This window comes from Caretta caretta, chromosome 2 (assembly GCF_965140235.1).
Source record: "Caretta caretta isolate rCarCar2 chromosome 2, rCarCar1.hap1, whole genome shotgun sequence".
Classification (NCBI taxonomy): Eukaryota; Metazoa; Chordata; order Testudines; family Cheloniidae; genus Caretta; species Caretta caretta.
The window spans coordinates 223,879,808-223,895,209 of NC_134207.1; the positions used below are offsets into that span (position 1 = coordinate 223,879,808).

Sequence of the window (15,402 nt, forward strand, 5' to 3'; positions counted from 1 at the left end):
AAGGTAACCTATTTCCCCTTGTTTTTTCCTACCTCCCCCCCCTCAGATATTCTTGTTAAACCCTGGATTTGTGCTGGAAATGGCCCACCTTGATTATCATACACATTGTAAGGAGAGTGGTCACTTTAGATAAGCTATTACCAACAGGAGAGTGGGTTTGGGGGGAGGTGGGGGAGGAGAAAACCTGGATTTGTGCTGGAAATGGCCCAACTTGATTATCATATACATTGTAAGGAGAGTGATCACTTTAGATAAGCTATTACCAGCAGGAGAGTGGGGTGGGGGAAGGTATTTTTTCATGCTTTGTGTGTATAAAAAGATCTTCTACACTTTCCACAGTATGCATCTGATGAAGTGAGCTGTAGCTCACGAAAGCTTATGCTCAAATAAATTGGTTAGTCTCTAAGGTGCCGCAAGTACTCCTTTTCTTCTTGAAAAGTCCTAGTAGATCATCCAGTCCATCCTCCCCTGCCAGGGCTGGTCTGTCCTCTAGCATACTTCTATCAGTGTATTGTCTGGTCTGGTTATAAATGCTCCAAATGAAGGAGGAGTTCTCAGCCCTTCCCATGGAAGTATTATACAACTTTTAGATTTTTCAGGAAGATTATCCGGATATTCAGCCCAAGTTTTCCCTTTCTTAATTGTATCCTTACTTCTACATATACACCCTATACCTCTCTCAGCATTTCCTCTCCTTCCTTCCTGTTCTGACCCTTGAAATATTTTAGACTTATGCTGTCGCCATTTAGCCCACCAACCATATTTCATTATTCAGTGCTTTCTAAGAAGCCCCTCCAGTCCTCTTGATCCATCCATCAACTGTCTTTGTTACAACTGTTCATGGAGTACTGCTGTCAAAGTAGCAGACTCAAAGGAAAAGGAAAGAGCTGTTCCTGACTGGCTGTTACATCCCTGTCAAGTGAACACAGAGTGCTATATAGGGAGACCACTCATCTGCCCTACAGTCTTCTTGTGCGGAAGTACCAAAGGGTTTTATTTTGTTGTCCATTGTAGCTGGTTAAGAGCGCTTCAAACTACAACCATCAAGATGACCCCATTTCAGTTGGTGAAGGCCGCCACTAGGTCCACTGTGGTGGAGACTGTCAATGTCCCCTTAAGGTCGACAGGGGACTATTATTCTTGAAAAGGCCGCTGTGAGACCTTTGTTCAGGAATCCAACTCTTCATGTTGACAGGTTTGCTAACTACTGACCAAGCTATTCCTAACTCCTGTTTTTTGTAAAGGTTATTGAGCATGTGCTGGAGAGACAACTTAGGCAGTTTGTGGCGTCCTCAGAGGTCCTAGACACTGGTTCAATAGGTTTTAGATCTGGGTTTGGGGTAGGAACCACACTGGTAGTATTATCTGGCCTTCTCTGTCTAACAATGGATAGGGAGAAAACGTTTATACACACACTCTTAAACTTAACTGCCACCTGGGACACCACTGATTAGAAGGAGTTTTTTATGCACCTGTGGACTGTGTTGCTTGAGCGTCTCTTATCTCTCTGCTCCCCTTTTTTCGGTCTGCTACAATCTAGACCTCAATCTTTTGGCTAACACCTGCAGCATCCATATGTTCTCCACAGCATTTGGAGAGCAGAGGATTGAGGGCAAGAAGGGATTTCATTATTATTATTATTATGCTTGTTGTGGAGGGCTTTAATTCTTACACCTAATTGCTTATGCCACCCTAACAGTAAATACACACATTTACCAATCTATTAGTGTAATTTTCACAATAAATAGCTTAGGTAAGCGCACTGAGAGGGTGGCACAGACACTTATTTTATGATTAGGTTTAGCATACATAAACAAGAAACATGTATTCAATGCTGCTGGGGTGTCTCTAATTTGCAGGTGATATTCTGTTCTACTTCTCTATTTTATTGGACTCAGAGCAGCTGGTTGGCTTACCAAATCTTGCCAGCATCAGGTCTTGAATAAGGCTGAGCTGTTGGTTGTTAGTTTTGCTTATATTAGGCTTACACAGTCGGCCCCAGTCAGGGTCCCATTGTGCACAAACACGTATTAACTAGACAGTCCATGATCTAAAGAGCTTAACATTTTAGGGCTGTCGACTAATTGCAGTTAACTCATGGGATTAACTCAAAAAAATTGTCATTAAAAAAATGTATTGCGATTAATCGCAGTTTTAATCGCACTGTTAAACAATGGAATACCAATTGAAATTTATTAAATATTTTGGATGTTTTTCTACATTTTCATATATATTGTATTCTGTGTTGTAATTGAAATCAAAGTGTATATTATTTTTATTAGAAATATTTGCACTGTAAAAATGCTAAACAAAGGAAATAGTATTTTTCAATTCACCTCATATAAGTATTGTAGTGCAATCTCTTTGTCCTGAAAGTGAAACTTACAAATGTAGATTTTGTTGTTACATAACTACACTCAAAAACAAAACAATGTAAAATTTCAGAGCCTACAAGTCTACTCAGTCCTACTTCTTGTTCAGCCAATCGCTAAGCCAAACAAGTTTGTTTACATTTACAGGAGATATTGCTGCCCTCTTCTTATTTACAATGTCACCAGAAAATAAGAACAGGCATTTGCCTGGCACTTTTGTACCTGGCATTGCAAGGTATATATGTGCCACATATGCTGAACATTTGTATGCTCCTTCATGCTTCGGCCACCATTCTAGAGCACATGCTTCCATGCTGATGACACTCATTACAAAAATAATGCGTAAATTAAATTTGTAACTAAACTCCTTGTGGGATAATTTTATGTCCCCTGACCTGTTTTACCCACATTCTGCCATATATTTGATGTTATAGCAGTTTCAGATGATGACCCAGCACATGTTCATTTTAAGAACACTTTCACTGCAGATTTGACAAAACGCAAAGAAGGTACCAATAAGAGATTTCTAAAGATAGCTACAGCACTCAACCCAAGGTTTAAGAATCTGAAGTGCCTTCCAAAATCTGAGAGGGACGAGGTGTGGAGCATGCTTTCAGAAGTCTTAAAAGAGCAACACTCCGATGCAGAAACTACAGAACCCGAACTACCAAAAAAGAAAATCCACCTTCTGCTGGTGGCATCTGACTCAGATAATGAAAATGAACATGTGTCGGTCCGTACTGCTTTGGATTGTCATCAAGCAGAACGCATCATCAGCATGGACACATGTACCCTGGAATGGTGGTTGAAGCATGAAGGGACATATGAATCTTAAGTGCATCTGGCACGTAAATATCTTGCAATGCCAGCTACAACAGTCCCATGAGAAAGCCTGTTCTCACTTGCAGGTGGCATTGTAAACAAAAAGCGGACAGCTTTATCTACTACAAATGTAAACAAACTTGTTTGTCTGAGCAATTGGACTTTTCCTAAAGAAAAAGTAGGACTGAGTGGACTTGCAGGCTCTAAAATTTGACATTGTTTTATTTTTGAATGCAGTGGGGTTTTTTTTACATAATTCTACATTTGTAAGTTCAACTTTCATGATAAAGAGATTGCACTACAGTACTTGTATTAGGTGACTTGAAAAAAACTATTCATTTTTATTTTTTACAGTGCAAATACTTGTAATCAAAAATAAATATGAAGTGAGCTCTGTACACTTTGTATTTTGTGTTCTAATTGAATTCAATATATTTGAAAATGTAGAATGCATCCAGAATATTTAAATGAATGGTATTCTATTGTTTAACAATGCGATTAATCACGATTAATTTTTTTAATTGCTTGACAGTCCTACTTAAAATATAGGCTAATCAGAAGATGCAAGAGGGAGATGAAACTATCAAATGGGAAGGGGAAGGAAGGAAGGACAGAGGATGAATTAATAATGAGCGAGCACATATCCATATAGATTAGCTGTGTGCACAATGAAGCTCACCACCTACCAGGCTGTTACCAATGCAATGGCAGGATTCTGTAGACATCCCAGCACAAATTAGTTATAAGGAAGGACTTGGAAGATGATAAAGTAGACTGATGAGGGTTCCCCCTCACCCAAGGTACTCTGGTGCCATGTATAAAAGATTAACAGTAACTCTTCACTTAATAAGCTAGATATTTGTTTGGTACACACCATTATGAGACATGGATAGATCTTCCATATTTTCTCTCTGTGAATATGCATTTATATGTATTAAAGGCTTATAATGGAAAATTATGGCACCTTAGGTACAAAAAATGATTGAAGCATGTTTGGTGATCCATGTGTGCAATGGAAAAATCAGTAGCCATGTACATATTACACACACACTATAGCACTGAAAGAGTGTATTGTTATTAATGTGATACCATTATCATGAAAAAAATCCTCTTGATAAAAAAAAAAAAGTATCAAAATTCAACTCTTACCCTGTGCTCCTTGATCCAGCGCTCCATGTCATTTTCAGTCAGATAGTAAGCTTTAATGTAGGTCTCCACAAATTCCTTATCTGGAATAGGCCTAATGTCTGTTAGCTTTTCTAGCTTCATTAAAAACTGCTGGAAGTCCAATTGCATCAGGGCACGCCCTTCATTGCTACACTTCTTGACATTGGCATAACTAAAATGGGTAACAAGTGAAGAGAAATGACTAAAAGGAAGTGAACAACATATGTGAGATAAGTGGGATTCATTTGTATCTTAGGCCTTAAAACTATAAGGATGCATTTAATTAGGTGAACCTGAGGGCTAAGAGTTCACTCCCTCACTCTTCCAGATGCAAAATTATTCTCACTGTTTATTATCTGTATTACCATTGCACCTAGGAGTCCCTCCCACTCATGGACCCCTGTGCTGTACAAACAGAACAAAAAGACAGTCCCTGCCCCAAAGAATTTACAGTCCAAATATAAGACAAGAGACAACAGGTGGCTAAAGAGAGAAAGAGGAGTCCCAGGAAACAATGAAACAGCATTGGTCAGCAAGACAGGCAGTGGTCTCAGCACATGAACAGCCTAACTGTTGTCAACGTTTTTTTTAGGCATCATGGCAACAACAACAAAAAAGTTTCAAGGAGAAATTTGGAGGAGGATAATGTGGTAGCATCAGAGACATTTACAGAGAGCTCCTCCCAAACGTGAAGGGCAACATGGGATAAACCGTGAAGGTGCTTGTCTGACAATTTGACAAGTGGGTGATGGAGGCTGGCACTGTGGGCCAATCAGAGGCAAGAGTCAACATTTTCATATTGAATCAGAGATGAGAGGTAGGGTAGGGATAGGTCATGACAGGCCTTGAAAGTGAAAACAAACAGCTTACGTTTGATGCAATAGAGAAGGGAAGAGGCAACCAGAGGAGGGATTCAAAGAGAAGATGACATGGTCAAAGTGACAGGCTAGGAAAATGATCTTTGCAGCATCAATATAAATGGATTCAAGATGGGCAAGACTACAGCATGTTTGTAATTTGAAGTGAAGAGACAGCGGAGACTAAGAGGTTAAGAAGACTAAGGGATAGGATGAGAGTGGGTGCAAAGGAGATGGGCTGAGGATGGCATCACTGGGGCAAGTGGAGGATATTAGAGGATGAGAACAGACAAGAAACTTCTACTTTTCTCCTGTCACGTATGCAGGAGAGCATCGTAGGAGTAGAAGGGGGAAAAGAAGGAAAGGAAAGGTCATGTCATTCTCTGTCAATTTTCTCTTGGAAAAAATCAGTGGGATCCTGTGCAGAAAGAGAAGTGGCGGTAGAGGGAGGGGACAATTTGAGGAGTGAATCAAAGGTGGTGAAAATGCAGCTGGGATTGTAGGTGTGGGGTTCAATTAATTGGGAGAAATAAAGCTGTTTAGCAAGGAAGATGGCAGACCTGAAGGACGAGAGAATGAATTTGCAGTGGAAGAAATCAGCCTTTCACAGGATTTCTGCAAGAGATGCTCAGCAGCATGAGGGCAGGAAGGGAGGAAGCGGATACTGGGAATGATCCAGGGCTGGGGGTTGGCAGCGAAGACCTTGTGATGGGAGAGGAGGGCAGAAGAGTTACAGTGCAGGACACGAAAGCATGGAGAGAATCAAGTCATATTGATATAACAAAGGGAAGGGGAGGGTGGAGAGCAGATGAGACATCATCAGTGCTGATGGACTGGAGTCATGGAAAGACTGAATGAGAGGGCATGAGGGTGAGGCTGATGGGCAATGCTGAAAGAGGCCACGTAATAGTCAAAGAGGGGACGACCAAGTCAAGTGAAAAGAAAAGGAGTACTTGTGGCACCTTAGAGACTAACCAATTTATTTGAGCATAAGCTTTCGTGAGCTACAGCTCACTTCATCGGATGCATACTGTGGAAACTGCAGAAGACATTATATACACAGAGACCATGAAACAATACCTCCTCCCACCCCACTCTCCTGCTGGTAATAGCTCATCCAAAGTGACCACTCTCCTTACCATGTGCATGATAATCAAGGTGGGCCATTTCCAGCACAAATCCAGGTTTTCTCACCACCACCCCCCCCACACACACAAACTCACTCTCCTGCTGGTAATAGCTCATCCAAACTGACCACTCTCCTTACAATGTGTATGATAATCAAGGTGGGCCATTTCCAGCATAAATCCAAGTTTAACCAGAACGTCGGGGGGGGGGGGGGGGGGGGGGAGGAAAAAACAAGGGGAAATAGGCTACCTTGCATAATGACTTAACCACTCCCAGTCTCTATTTAAGCCTAAATTAATAGTATCCAATTTGCAAATGAATTCCAATTCAGCAGTTTCTCGCTGGAGTCTGGATTTGAAGTTTTTTTGTTTTAAGATAGCGACCTTCATGTCTGTAATTGCGTGACCAGAGAGATTGAAGTGTTCTCCGACTGGTTTATGAATGTTATAATTCTTGACATCTGATTTGTGTCCATTTATTCTTTTACGTAGAGACTGTCCAGTTTGACCAATGTACATGGCAGAGGGGCATTGCTGGTACATGATGGCATATATCACATTGGTGGATGTGCAGGTGAACGAGCCTCTGATAGTGTGGCTGATGTTATTAGGCCCTGTGATGGTGTCCCCTGAATAGATATGCGGGCACAGTTAGCAATGGGCTTTGTTGCAAGGATAGGTTCCTGGGTTAGTGGTTCTGTTGTGTGGTATGTGGTTGTTGGTGAGTATTTGCTTCAGGTTGGGGGGCTGTCTGTAGGCAAGGACTGGCCTGTCTCTCAAGATTTGTGAGAGTGTTGGGTCATCCTTTAGGATAGGCTGTAGATCCTTAATGCGTTGGAGGGGTTTTAGTTGGGGGCTGAAGGTGACGGCTAGTGGCGTTCTGTTATTTTCTTTGTTAGGCCTGTCCTGCAGTAGGTGACTTCTGGAAACTCTTCTGGCTCTATCAATCTGTTTCTTCACTTCTACAGGTGGGTATTGTAGTTGTAAGAATGCTTGATAGAGATCTTGTAGGTGTTTGTCTCTGTCTGAGGGGTTGGAGCAAATGCGGTGATATATGCCATCACGTGCCAGCAATGCCCCTCTGCCATGTACATTGGTCAAACTGGACAGTCTCTACGTAAAAGAATGGACACAAATCAGATGTCAAGAATTATAACATTCATAAACCAGTCGGAGAACACTTCAATCTCTCTGGTCACGCAATTACAGACATGAAGGTCGCTATCTTACAACAAAAAAGCTTCAATCCAGACTCCAGCGAGAAACTGCTGAATTGGAATTCATTTGCAAATTGGATACTATTAATTTAGGCTTAAATAGAGACTGGGAGTGGCTAAGTCATTATGCAAGGTAGCCTATTTCCCCTTGTTTTTTCCTCCCTCCCTCCCCCCCCCCCCCCCGACGTTCTGGTTAAACTTGGATTTATGCTGGAAATGGCCCACCTTGATTATCATACACATTGTAAGAAGAGTGGTCAGTTTGGATGAGCTATTACCAGCAGGAGAGTGAGTTTGTGTGTGTATGGGGGTGGGGGGGTGAGAAAACCTGGATTTGTGCTGGAAATGGCCCACCTTGATTATGACGCACATTGTAGGGAGAGTGGTCACTTTGGATAAGCTATTACCAGCAGGAGAGTGGGGTGGGAGAAGGTATTGTTTCATGGTCTCTGTGTATATATTGTCTTCTGCAGTTTCCACAGTATGCATCCGATGAAGTGAGCTGTAGCTCACGAAAGCTTATGCTCAAATAAATTGGTTAGTCTCTAAGGTGCCAAAAGTACTCCTTTTCTTTTTGCGAATACAGACTAACACAGCTGTTACTCTGAAACAAGTCAAGTGAATGGCTTTTTGGTGAATGGGAGAGTTGAAGCAGGGCTGCAGGCCAAATGAGGAGGTGAGGGTGAGGAGATGTATAGCTAAGGGGTCAGATGGGTCATTAACATGGAAGCTGAAGTCACAGAGGATCAGTATAGGAGATTACGAGGAGAAGAGAAAGCGAGCATCAGGAGCTGAAATCAGGAAGAACAATTGATGGGGAGAAGCTGGGTGGGCACTAGTGTAGGCCTGGCAGCAACATGGAGGGGTAGAGGAGAGACGAGGTGGATGCAGTGGTGTTCAAAAGAGGAGAAAGAGTTGAGGGAGGAGAAAGGGAGGGATTGGAAGCAGCAAGAAAGGGAATGGTGAGGGCCAATATTCCCATCGCAGTCTCGTTCAAGGTAAGGAGTGAGAGAGAAGAAAGGGCCTCTGTAAGAGATGGCACCTGAAGAAGCAATGTCAGATGTAGGGATCCAGGTCTCTGTAAAAGCCAAGAGATAGAGGGAGCAGGATACGAAGGGATTATGGATGGCTGTGATCTTTTTAGAGCTGGAGTGGATGTTCCAGAGACAGCAAGAGAAGGGGAAGACAGAGGAGAATGGACATTCAGATAGGATGGTTGGTATGAGGAGAGCTGTTGTGGTGGTGGTGGTGGCGGCTATGGGTTGGAAGTGGAGAGGGTGGGTAGAGAGGTAAGGGCAGGGTTTGGGTAAATGTCACCAGAGGTGAAGAGGAGGAGGATGCAGATGTGGGATCTAGGCTTATGCTGGCAGGAGACGAAAGATCAAGTTGAAAAGGGAAAAAGTAGTGGGCTGAGGTGATTGGAACTCTAAACGTGTGAGGGTAATGAGGAAGGAAGATAGAGTGAGCGGGAAGGAAGGGGAAGGAGGAGGATGGCAGATATCATGATACAGAAGAGAGGTGTAGTGAGAGCCACTGGTGAGTGGACAAGAACAAACAAACAAATAACAAAATGTCAGAACACATGCTGCTGAGCACAAACTGGCTGCCCCCAGTATTGGAAGAACCCTCCATTCACAGTCCCTGTTGGGGGTATGGCTGAGCCCCACGCTTGTTTTCCTATCTCTCCCTACCACAAACAATAGTGGGTGAATGGGCTGGAAGCTTTCTGCTCCCTCGCATCTTAGTGGTACTGCTAGGCTGTTCTTCAGGATGGAACTCTATGTTAGCAAGTCTCCATGCCCTTCCTGGCAAGGGCATCACCAGACAGAAGCACGGTAATCTAGCTACCATTATATCATATATTTGTATTAGATTCTGTTCTGTGTTGATCTCTTCTCCTCACTACTTTGTTGAAGTATGGTCCACTAAAGACTGTAAGGTATTTAAGAAAAGGATGTGTCTTATTTTATGTCCACAATTTTGGGCACTATACAGTGTCAATCATCAGTAATAGCCATGTGTCTGCACACCCCCACCCCTGTTAGTATATTTTAGGGCCCAATCCCATAATGAATTCCATGGATTCAAGCTCCTGTGCCTGTGAAGATCCTCGCTGACATCAGGTGCAAGAGTCCACAAAAGTGGAGTTCACTGCTTTATGGAATCTAAGGCCCTCACCTTACAAACATTGCCATTAAAGAAATATTTACTGAAGACTAACTTTACAGAGGCGTTTGTAGGCCACTTACCCTTCCACAATAGTTCTATTGGCTAGTCGGATACAATGCTCCCAAAGAATATTTGACACTGGCAATGGAATACGGACTCTTTTAGATACCTCATTCATCCTTCTGTTAAACTGTTCAAATTCCTGGTGAAATAAAAATAATACATTATTCCATGAGCATAAAAGAATGAATACATGTACACTTACCTAGCGAGGAGGAAAAGATGCAGAGAGATGAACCAGAAAAGGTGTGTAAGAGAGCAAAACAAAAGGCGCTTAAAGTAAAAAGGTTACAGGGATAAAGAGGTGGGATCTGAGTTACTACAGAAAATTTTTCCTGGGTATCTGGCTGGTGAATCTTGCCCATATGCTCAGGGTTTAGCTGATCGCCATATTTGGGGTCAGGAAGGAATTTTCCTCCAGGGCAGATTAGAAGAGGCCCTGAAGGTTTTTCGCCTTCCTCTTAGCATGGGGCACGGGTCACTTGCTGGAGGATTCTCCGCTCCTTGAAGTCTTTAAACTACGATTTGAGGACTTCAATAGCTCAGACATAGGTGAGAGGTTTTTCGCAGGAGTGGGAGGGTGAGATTCTTTAGCCTGCGTTGTACAGGAGGTCAGACTAGATGATCATAATGGTCCCTTCTGACCTTAATATCTATGAATAATAGTAAGCAAGATTGAGAGCATACCAATTTCTATTCATCTACTGATGAATCATTTACAGTATTATTTCTTAGATATCTAAGTGTGGATTTAGTTGCATCCGACGAAGTGAGCTGTAGCTCATGAAAGCTTATGCTCAAATAAATTGGTTAGTCTCTAAGGTGCCACAAGTACTCCTTTTCTTTTTGCAAATACAGACTAACATGGCTGTTACTCTGAAACCTGAAATGTAAAAATGTTGGCCCTAATATGAAATCCAACCTACAACCAGTGAAAAAAAATCCAGTGATGATCCATTTATTCCCAATCAACTACCTGTGTTATCTAACTCTGCAAGAGTAGCAAGGAAATTTAATAGTTTTCTCCATTCATAGGGAACCTTTAATGCCAGATAATTCCAAATTACTTTAATAGTTACACCCATCCAGGACTATGATACCCACAGTATTCTTACAATACCCACATATAATACCCACAGTATTCTTGCCAGCAAATTAAAGAACTATGGGCTGGATGAATGGACTATAAGGTGGATAGAAAGCTGGCTAGGTTGTCGGGCTCAACGGGTAGTGATCAATGGCTCTATGTCTAGTTGGCAGCCGGTATCTAGCAGAGTGCCCCAAGGGTCGGTTCTGTTCAATATCTTCTTTAATGATCTGGAGGATGGCATGGATTGCACCCTCAGCAAGTTTGCAGATGACACTATATTGGGAGGAGCGGTAGATACGCTGGAGGATAGTGATAGGATACAGAGGGACCTAGAACTTAGAGGATTGGGCCAAAAGAAATCTGATGAGATTCAACAAGGACAAGTGCAGAGTCCTGCACTTAGGACGGAAGAACCCCATGCACCGCTACAGACTAGGGACCGAATGGCTCGGCAGCAGTTCTGCAGAAAAGGACCTAGGGGTTACAGTGGACGAAAAGCTGGATATGAGTCAACAGCGTGCCCTTATTGCCAAGAAGGCCAATAGCATTTTGGGCTGTGTAAGTAGGGGTATTGCCAGCAGATCGAGGGACGTGATCGTTCCCCTCTATTTGACATTGGTGAGGCCTCATCTGGAGTACTGTGTCCAGTTTTGGGCCCCACACAACAAGAAGGATGTGGAAAAATTGGAAAACGTCCAGCGGAGGGCAACAAAAATGATTAGACGGCTGGCGCACATGACTTTCAAGGAGAGGCTGAGGGAACTTGGATTGTTTAGCCTGCAGAAGAGATGAATGAGGGGGGATTTGATAGCTGCTTTCAACTACCTGAAGGGGGGTTCCAAAGAGGATGGATCTAGACTGTTCTCAGTGGTAGCAGATGACAGAACAAGGAGTAATGGTCTCAAGTCGCAATGGGGGACGTTTAGGTTGGATGTTAGGAAAAGCTTTTTCACTAGGAGGGTGGTGAAACACTGGAATACGTTACCTAGGGAGGTGGTGGAATCTCCTTCCTTAGAGGTTTTCAAGGTCAGGCTTGACAAAGCCCTGGCTGGGATGATTTAGTTGGGGATTGGTCCTGCTTTGAGCAGGGGGTTGGACTAGATGACCTCCTGAGGTCCCTTCCAACCCTGATATTCTATGATCATCATTCACCACGGAAGTGAAACCAACCCTGGGGACCATGCTAACTGTAACAGCACACGGCAACACTATGTAACAGTTTAAGCTGGTAAATATAGAACACCGTACTGAACTGAAAATACAATGAAATGCTGCTCCAGGTAATTCATTCAGTCCAGACAATTTCAGCTATGACTCATAGTAGTTACTAATGTGTATCTGTGGCTATTTGGAGACTTTTGTGAAATGAGCATGTAGGTCTCATGGTAGTGTCTCCATCATTAAAAAAAAAAAAAGTCTGCTAACATTTGTATCAAGTGACACCTTTGTAAGTGTTAAATAAATATTGTCTGTGAACTATCCCCCCATCCCAGAGTTAGTTTTCTAGATCAGCCTTGAAGCAATCCGATGTGGTAGGGCAGGGAAAAGCTTGTATTGAAGCTGCTCAGACTATACCTATTCTGTAGTTAAATAAAGGACTTTGTTCCAGGACTGTTAATTAGCACTTTTTTACAAACACAAACAAACAAAACAACAACTACAGAGGGGGAATTTTAGTAGAGAGATTGAAATACTCAACTGGTATTTGGCTAAGACAACAGTGCTAAAAGCATTTCCACAAGAAAGCTGAGGCACCAAAACTTTTTTGCCTTAAATGACAAACTATCTACTATCATGAAGGCGAAGATGCCTATTACTCCATATTGGTGAAACACGAGGGAAGAAACCAACTAATTTATCTACTTTCCTTAGAAGTAGATATTCACAGCGAATAACTGGGTGGAGACTTCTGCAAAATCTATTGGCTATTACATGCAACACATTGTTTATGTCAGACACTCAATGTCAGTGCTCTCAAGATGACAGCCAGTATAGGTAGCAAAGAGTTCTCTCTTACCAATTAAATAGTCACTCAGAAACTACCATCTGTAAACTATTTTTAGTTACAAGGAAAGGAGTACTTGTGGCACCTTAGAGACAAACAAATTTATTAGAGCATAAGCTTTCGTGAGCTACAGCTCACTTCTTCCGACAAAGTGAGCTGTAGCTCACAAAAGCTTATGCTCTAATAAATTTGTTAGTCTCTAAGGTGCCACAAGTCCTCCTTTTCTTTTTACAGATACAGACTAACACGGCTGCTACTCTGAAACCTATTTTTAGTTACATAACCTAGAGACCACAATGGAATAAAATTGCCTTTACTTTTGTCCTGAGGCTCAAACAAATACATCCGCTGTTCTGTGGTTCATGGAAGCCATTCCACTACTGAACCATAAGTAGAAAAATTCCTTCAAAGGGCCCAGTTAAAAATAAACAGCATAACAAAGGCAAGCTGCAAAGATTTACAACCATCTTCCATTTCTATAATACATTCTCACTCGCAGATTCTCACTTCTTTCCAATATTTTCCCTTAAAAGTGGAGACTGGATATAATGGACAAAAGTGTAGAGGTGTCTGTTACAATGCATAGACTCTGCATTTTTATAAAATATACACTAGATTTCACAATTCACTGCATAAAAAGGAAGTCTTCCAACTTCCCTTTAACAAGCTGAAAAATGCTTCTGCCATTAACATTGTAATTATTTCCTAAAAACCATCATGTAATTTAAAATTGGTGTGAATATATATTTAAAGCAAAGTATATATTATGCTGTGTTGTATGTGGGAGGAATTCCTCCAGAGCACTAGCACTAGTTTATATGTAATAAAGAGCCTTAGGCAATTAAGATGCCCATTTCTCCATCAGCTTTCAGTGGAAGCTGAATGCCTAACTGTCTTAGGTTCCTTTTAAAATCTAGCCTGTAACTTTATATTAGTATCTGATACGTACATTTTCTTGCCCTGTCTTTAGAGGCCCAAGCAGGGCTTCTAATGCTTTTAGGATTACTTGCAGGACTCGTTTCTCCTACAGGATCTATGGTAAATGTCAGATGATACAACCCCTCAAAAGAATCCACGGGCCATGTCTGATGTGTTTAACAATGCAACTACTTTCTACTAGCCTTCCACCTGCCATTCAGAGTTTTAGCTTCAATGAAACTGCAGAGTTATTCAGCTATGATCTCTTCCACCCAAAGAGTGCTAATGGGCAATAAATTTTAATAACCTGAAAAACTGACTCTATGGACAACAATGGAGTATTAAATGTACCCAGAAGTTTACCGTGTTTTGCCAGTAGTAAGACTAAAAAGGAATTCAGAAAGTACACACCATCCTAACGAACAAGAATAAATCACCACATTGTATTCCTCTAATCTTGTCTCTACTACAGCTTTACCATAGGAATTACAGTAATAATTGTATTGCTTTATAGGGTTATATCTAATACACTAGGTGTTTCCAGGAAAATATTCACCTTTAAAAGAGCATCAACATATATGTTGTGTTGTGACATGATCTCCTTCACATCCCACTTCACATTAGCCATGAGGAGCAGCATCTGTTCATAATCAATAGCTTTAGCAGCTACAATCCAATAAATTGGTTTCCGTAGTTCACTGGCAGTTGACACAGTCTGAAAGAGAAGTTAAATAGAATTCGGTGTAACAGAATTTCTTGCTAACAAAAAGTAATGTACAACAATACCATGCAAAACACCCTCATAATATAGCACAAATTATGAAACTTTGGTTTAAAAATGAACAGTGAATGGCAGAATCCTGACCTGAGAGTAGAATTGCTGGAGAAAGGGTTTCTTGGCTGCAGGCATCACAGCATCCAGATGCGACTGAAGGAATTCAAACTGCTCAGCCAAAAACACCCTAAGAAAGCACATAAAATTCATTCTGATCCGAGTACAATATTTAAAGGGCATCTACTTTTCATTTATTTGCAGCAAATGGTCTTGGAAGCTGCCCAGACATAAAAGCATCTTTGAAAGCTTTTAGCTTTAAACTTTTTTTGCACTTTTATGTCAATAGTCTCTCAGGAACTCCTAACTCAGTATTTTATACTTTTCCTCCTTTCCATTCCCATGTGGATCATGGTAGATCATACATAAAGGGTCTAATCCAAGGCCAGCTGAAGTCAATGGAAAGATTTTCAATAACTTCAGTGCTTTGGATGAGACCAAAATTCTTGCTAATTATTTTAGAATTGAAAGAAATCCCCCCTCCCATCTCCCAACCAAGCACAAAAATAAACATCTATGTTATAAAAATGCAAGCATGCTGATTCTTTTTGGTTGTATCTGTAGTAAACTAATTAACCCCAACATCTCTCTTTCACACTTTCTGCAAAAGGTTATAAGCACTCTACATTGTCATTAACACAGTCATGTTTCCAACAACGTTGTTGTCAAAATTCAGTTAGAAAACTGTTTAGTAGCATTCCTTAATTTTCAATGCTAAATGAAGTCAAGAAAAAAAAACCTCACAAAGAAGGAATGCTTTTCAATT

The 15,402-nt window shown here is 41.5% G+C and overlaps 1 protein-coding gene across 6 annotated transcripts in view; it reads right to left on the minus strand.

Moving 5' to 3' along the window:
* Positions 1-15,402, minus strand: part of VPS50 (VPS50 subunit of EARP/GARPII complex) — a 198,629-nt gene that overhangs the window by 4,565 nt on the left and 178,662 nt on the right. For all 6 annotated transcript variants that reach the window (XM_048838154.2, XM_048838156.2, XM_048838153.2 and 3 more), the window contains 4 exons: positions 14,670-14,766; positions 14,361-14,519; positions 9,812-9,933; positions 4,344-4,533 (listed from right to left, as the gene is read on the minus strand). In XM_048838154.2, the coding sequence (XP_048694111.1) occupies positions 4,344-4,533; positions 9,812-9,933; positions 14,361-14,519; positions 14,670-14,766 (568 nt within the window). The remainder of the gene's footprint in view (positions 1-4,343; positions 4,534-9,811; positions 9,934-14,360; positions 14,520-14,669; positions 14,767-15,402) is intronic.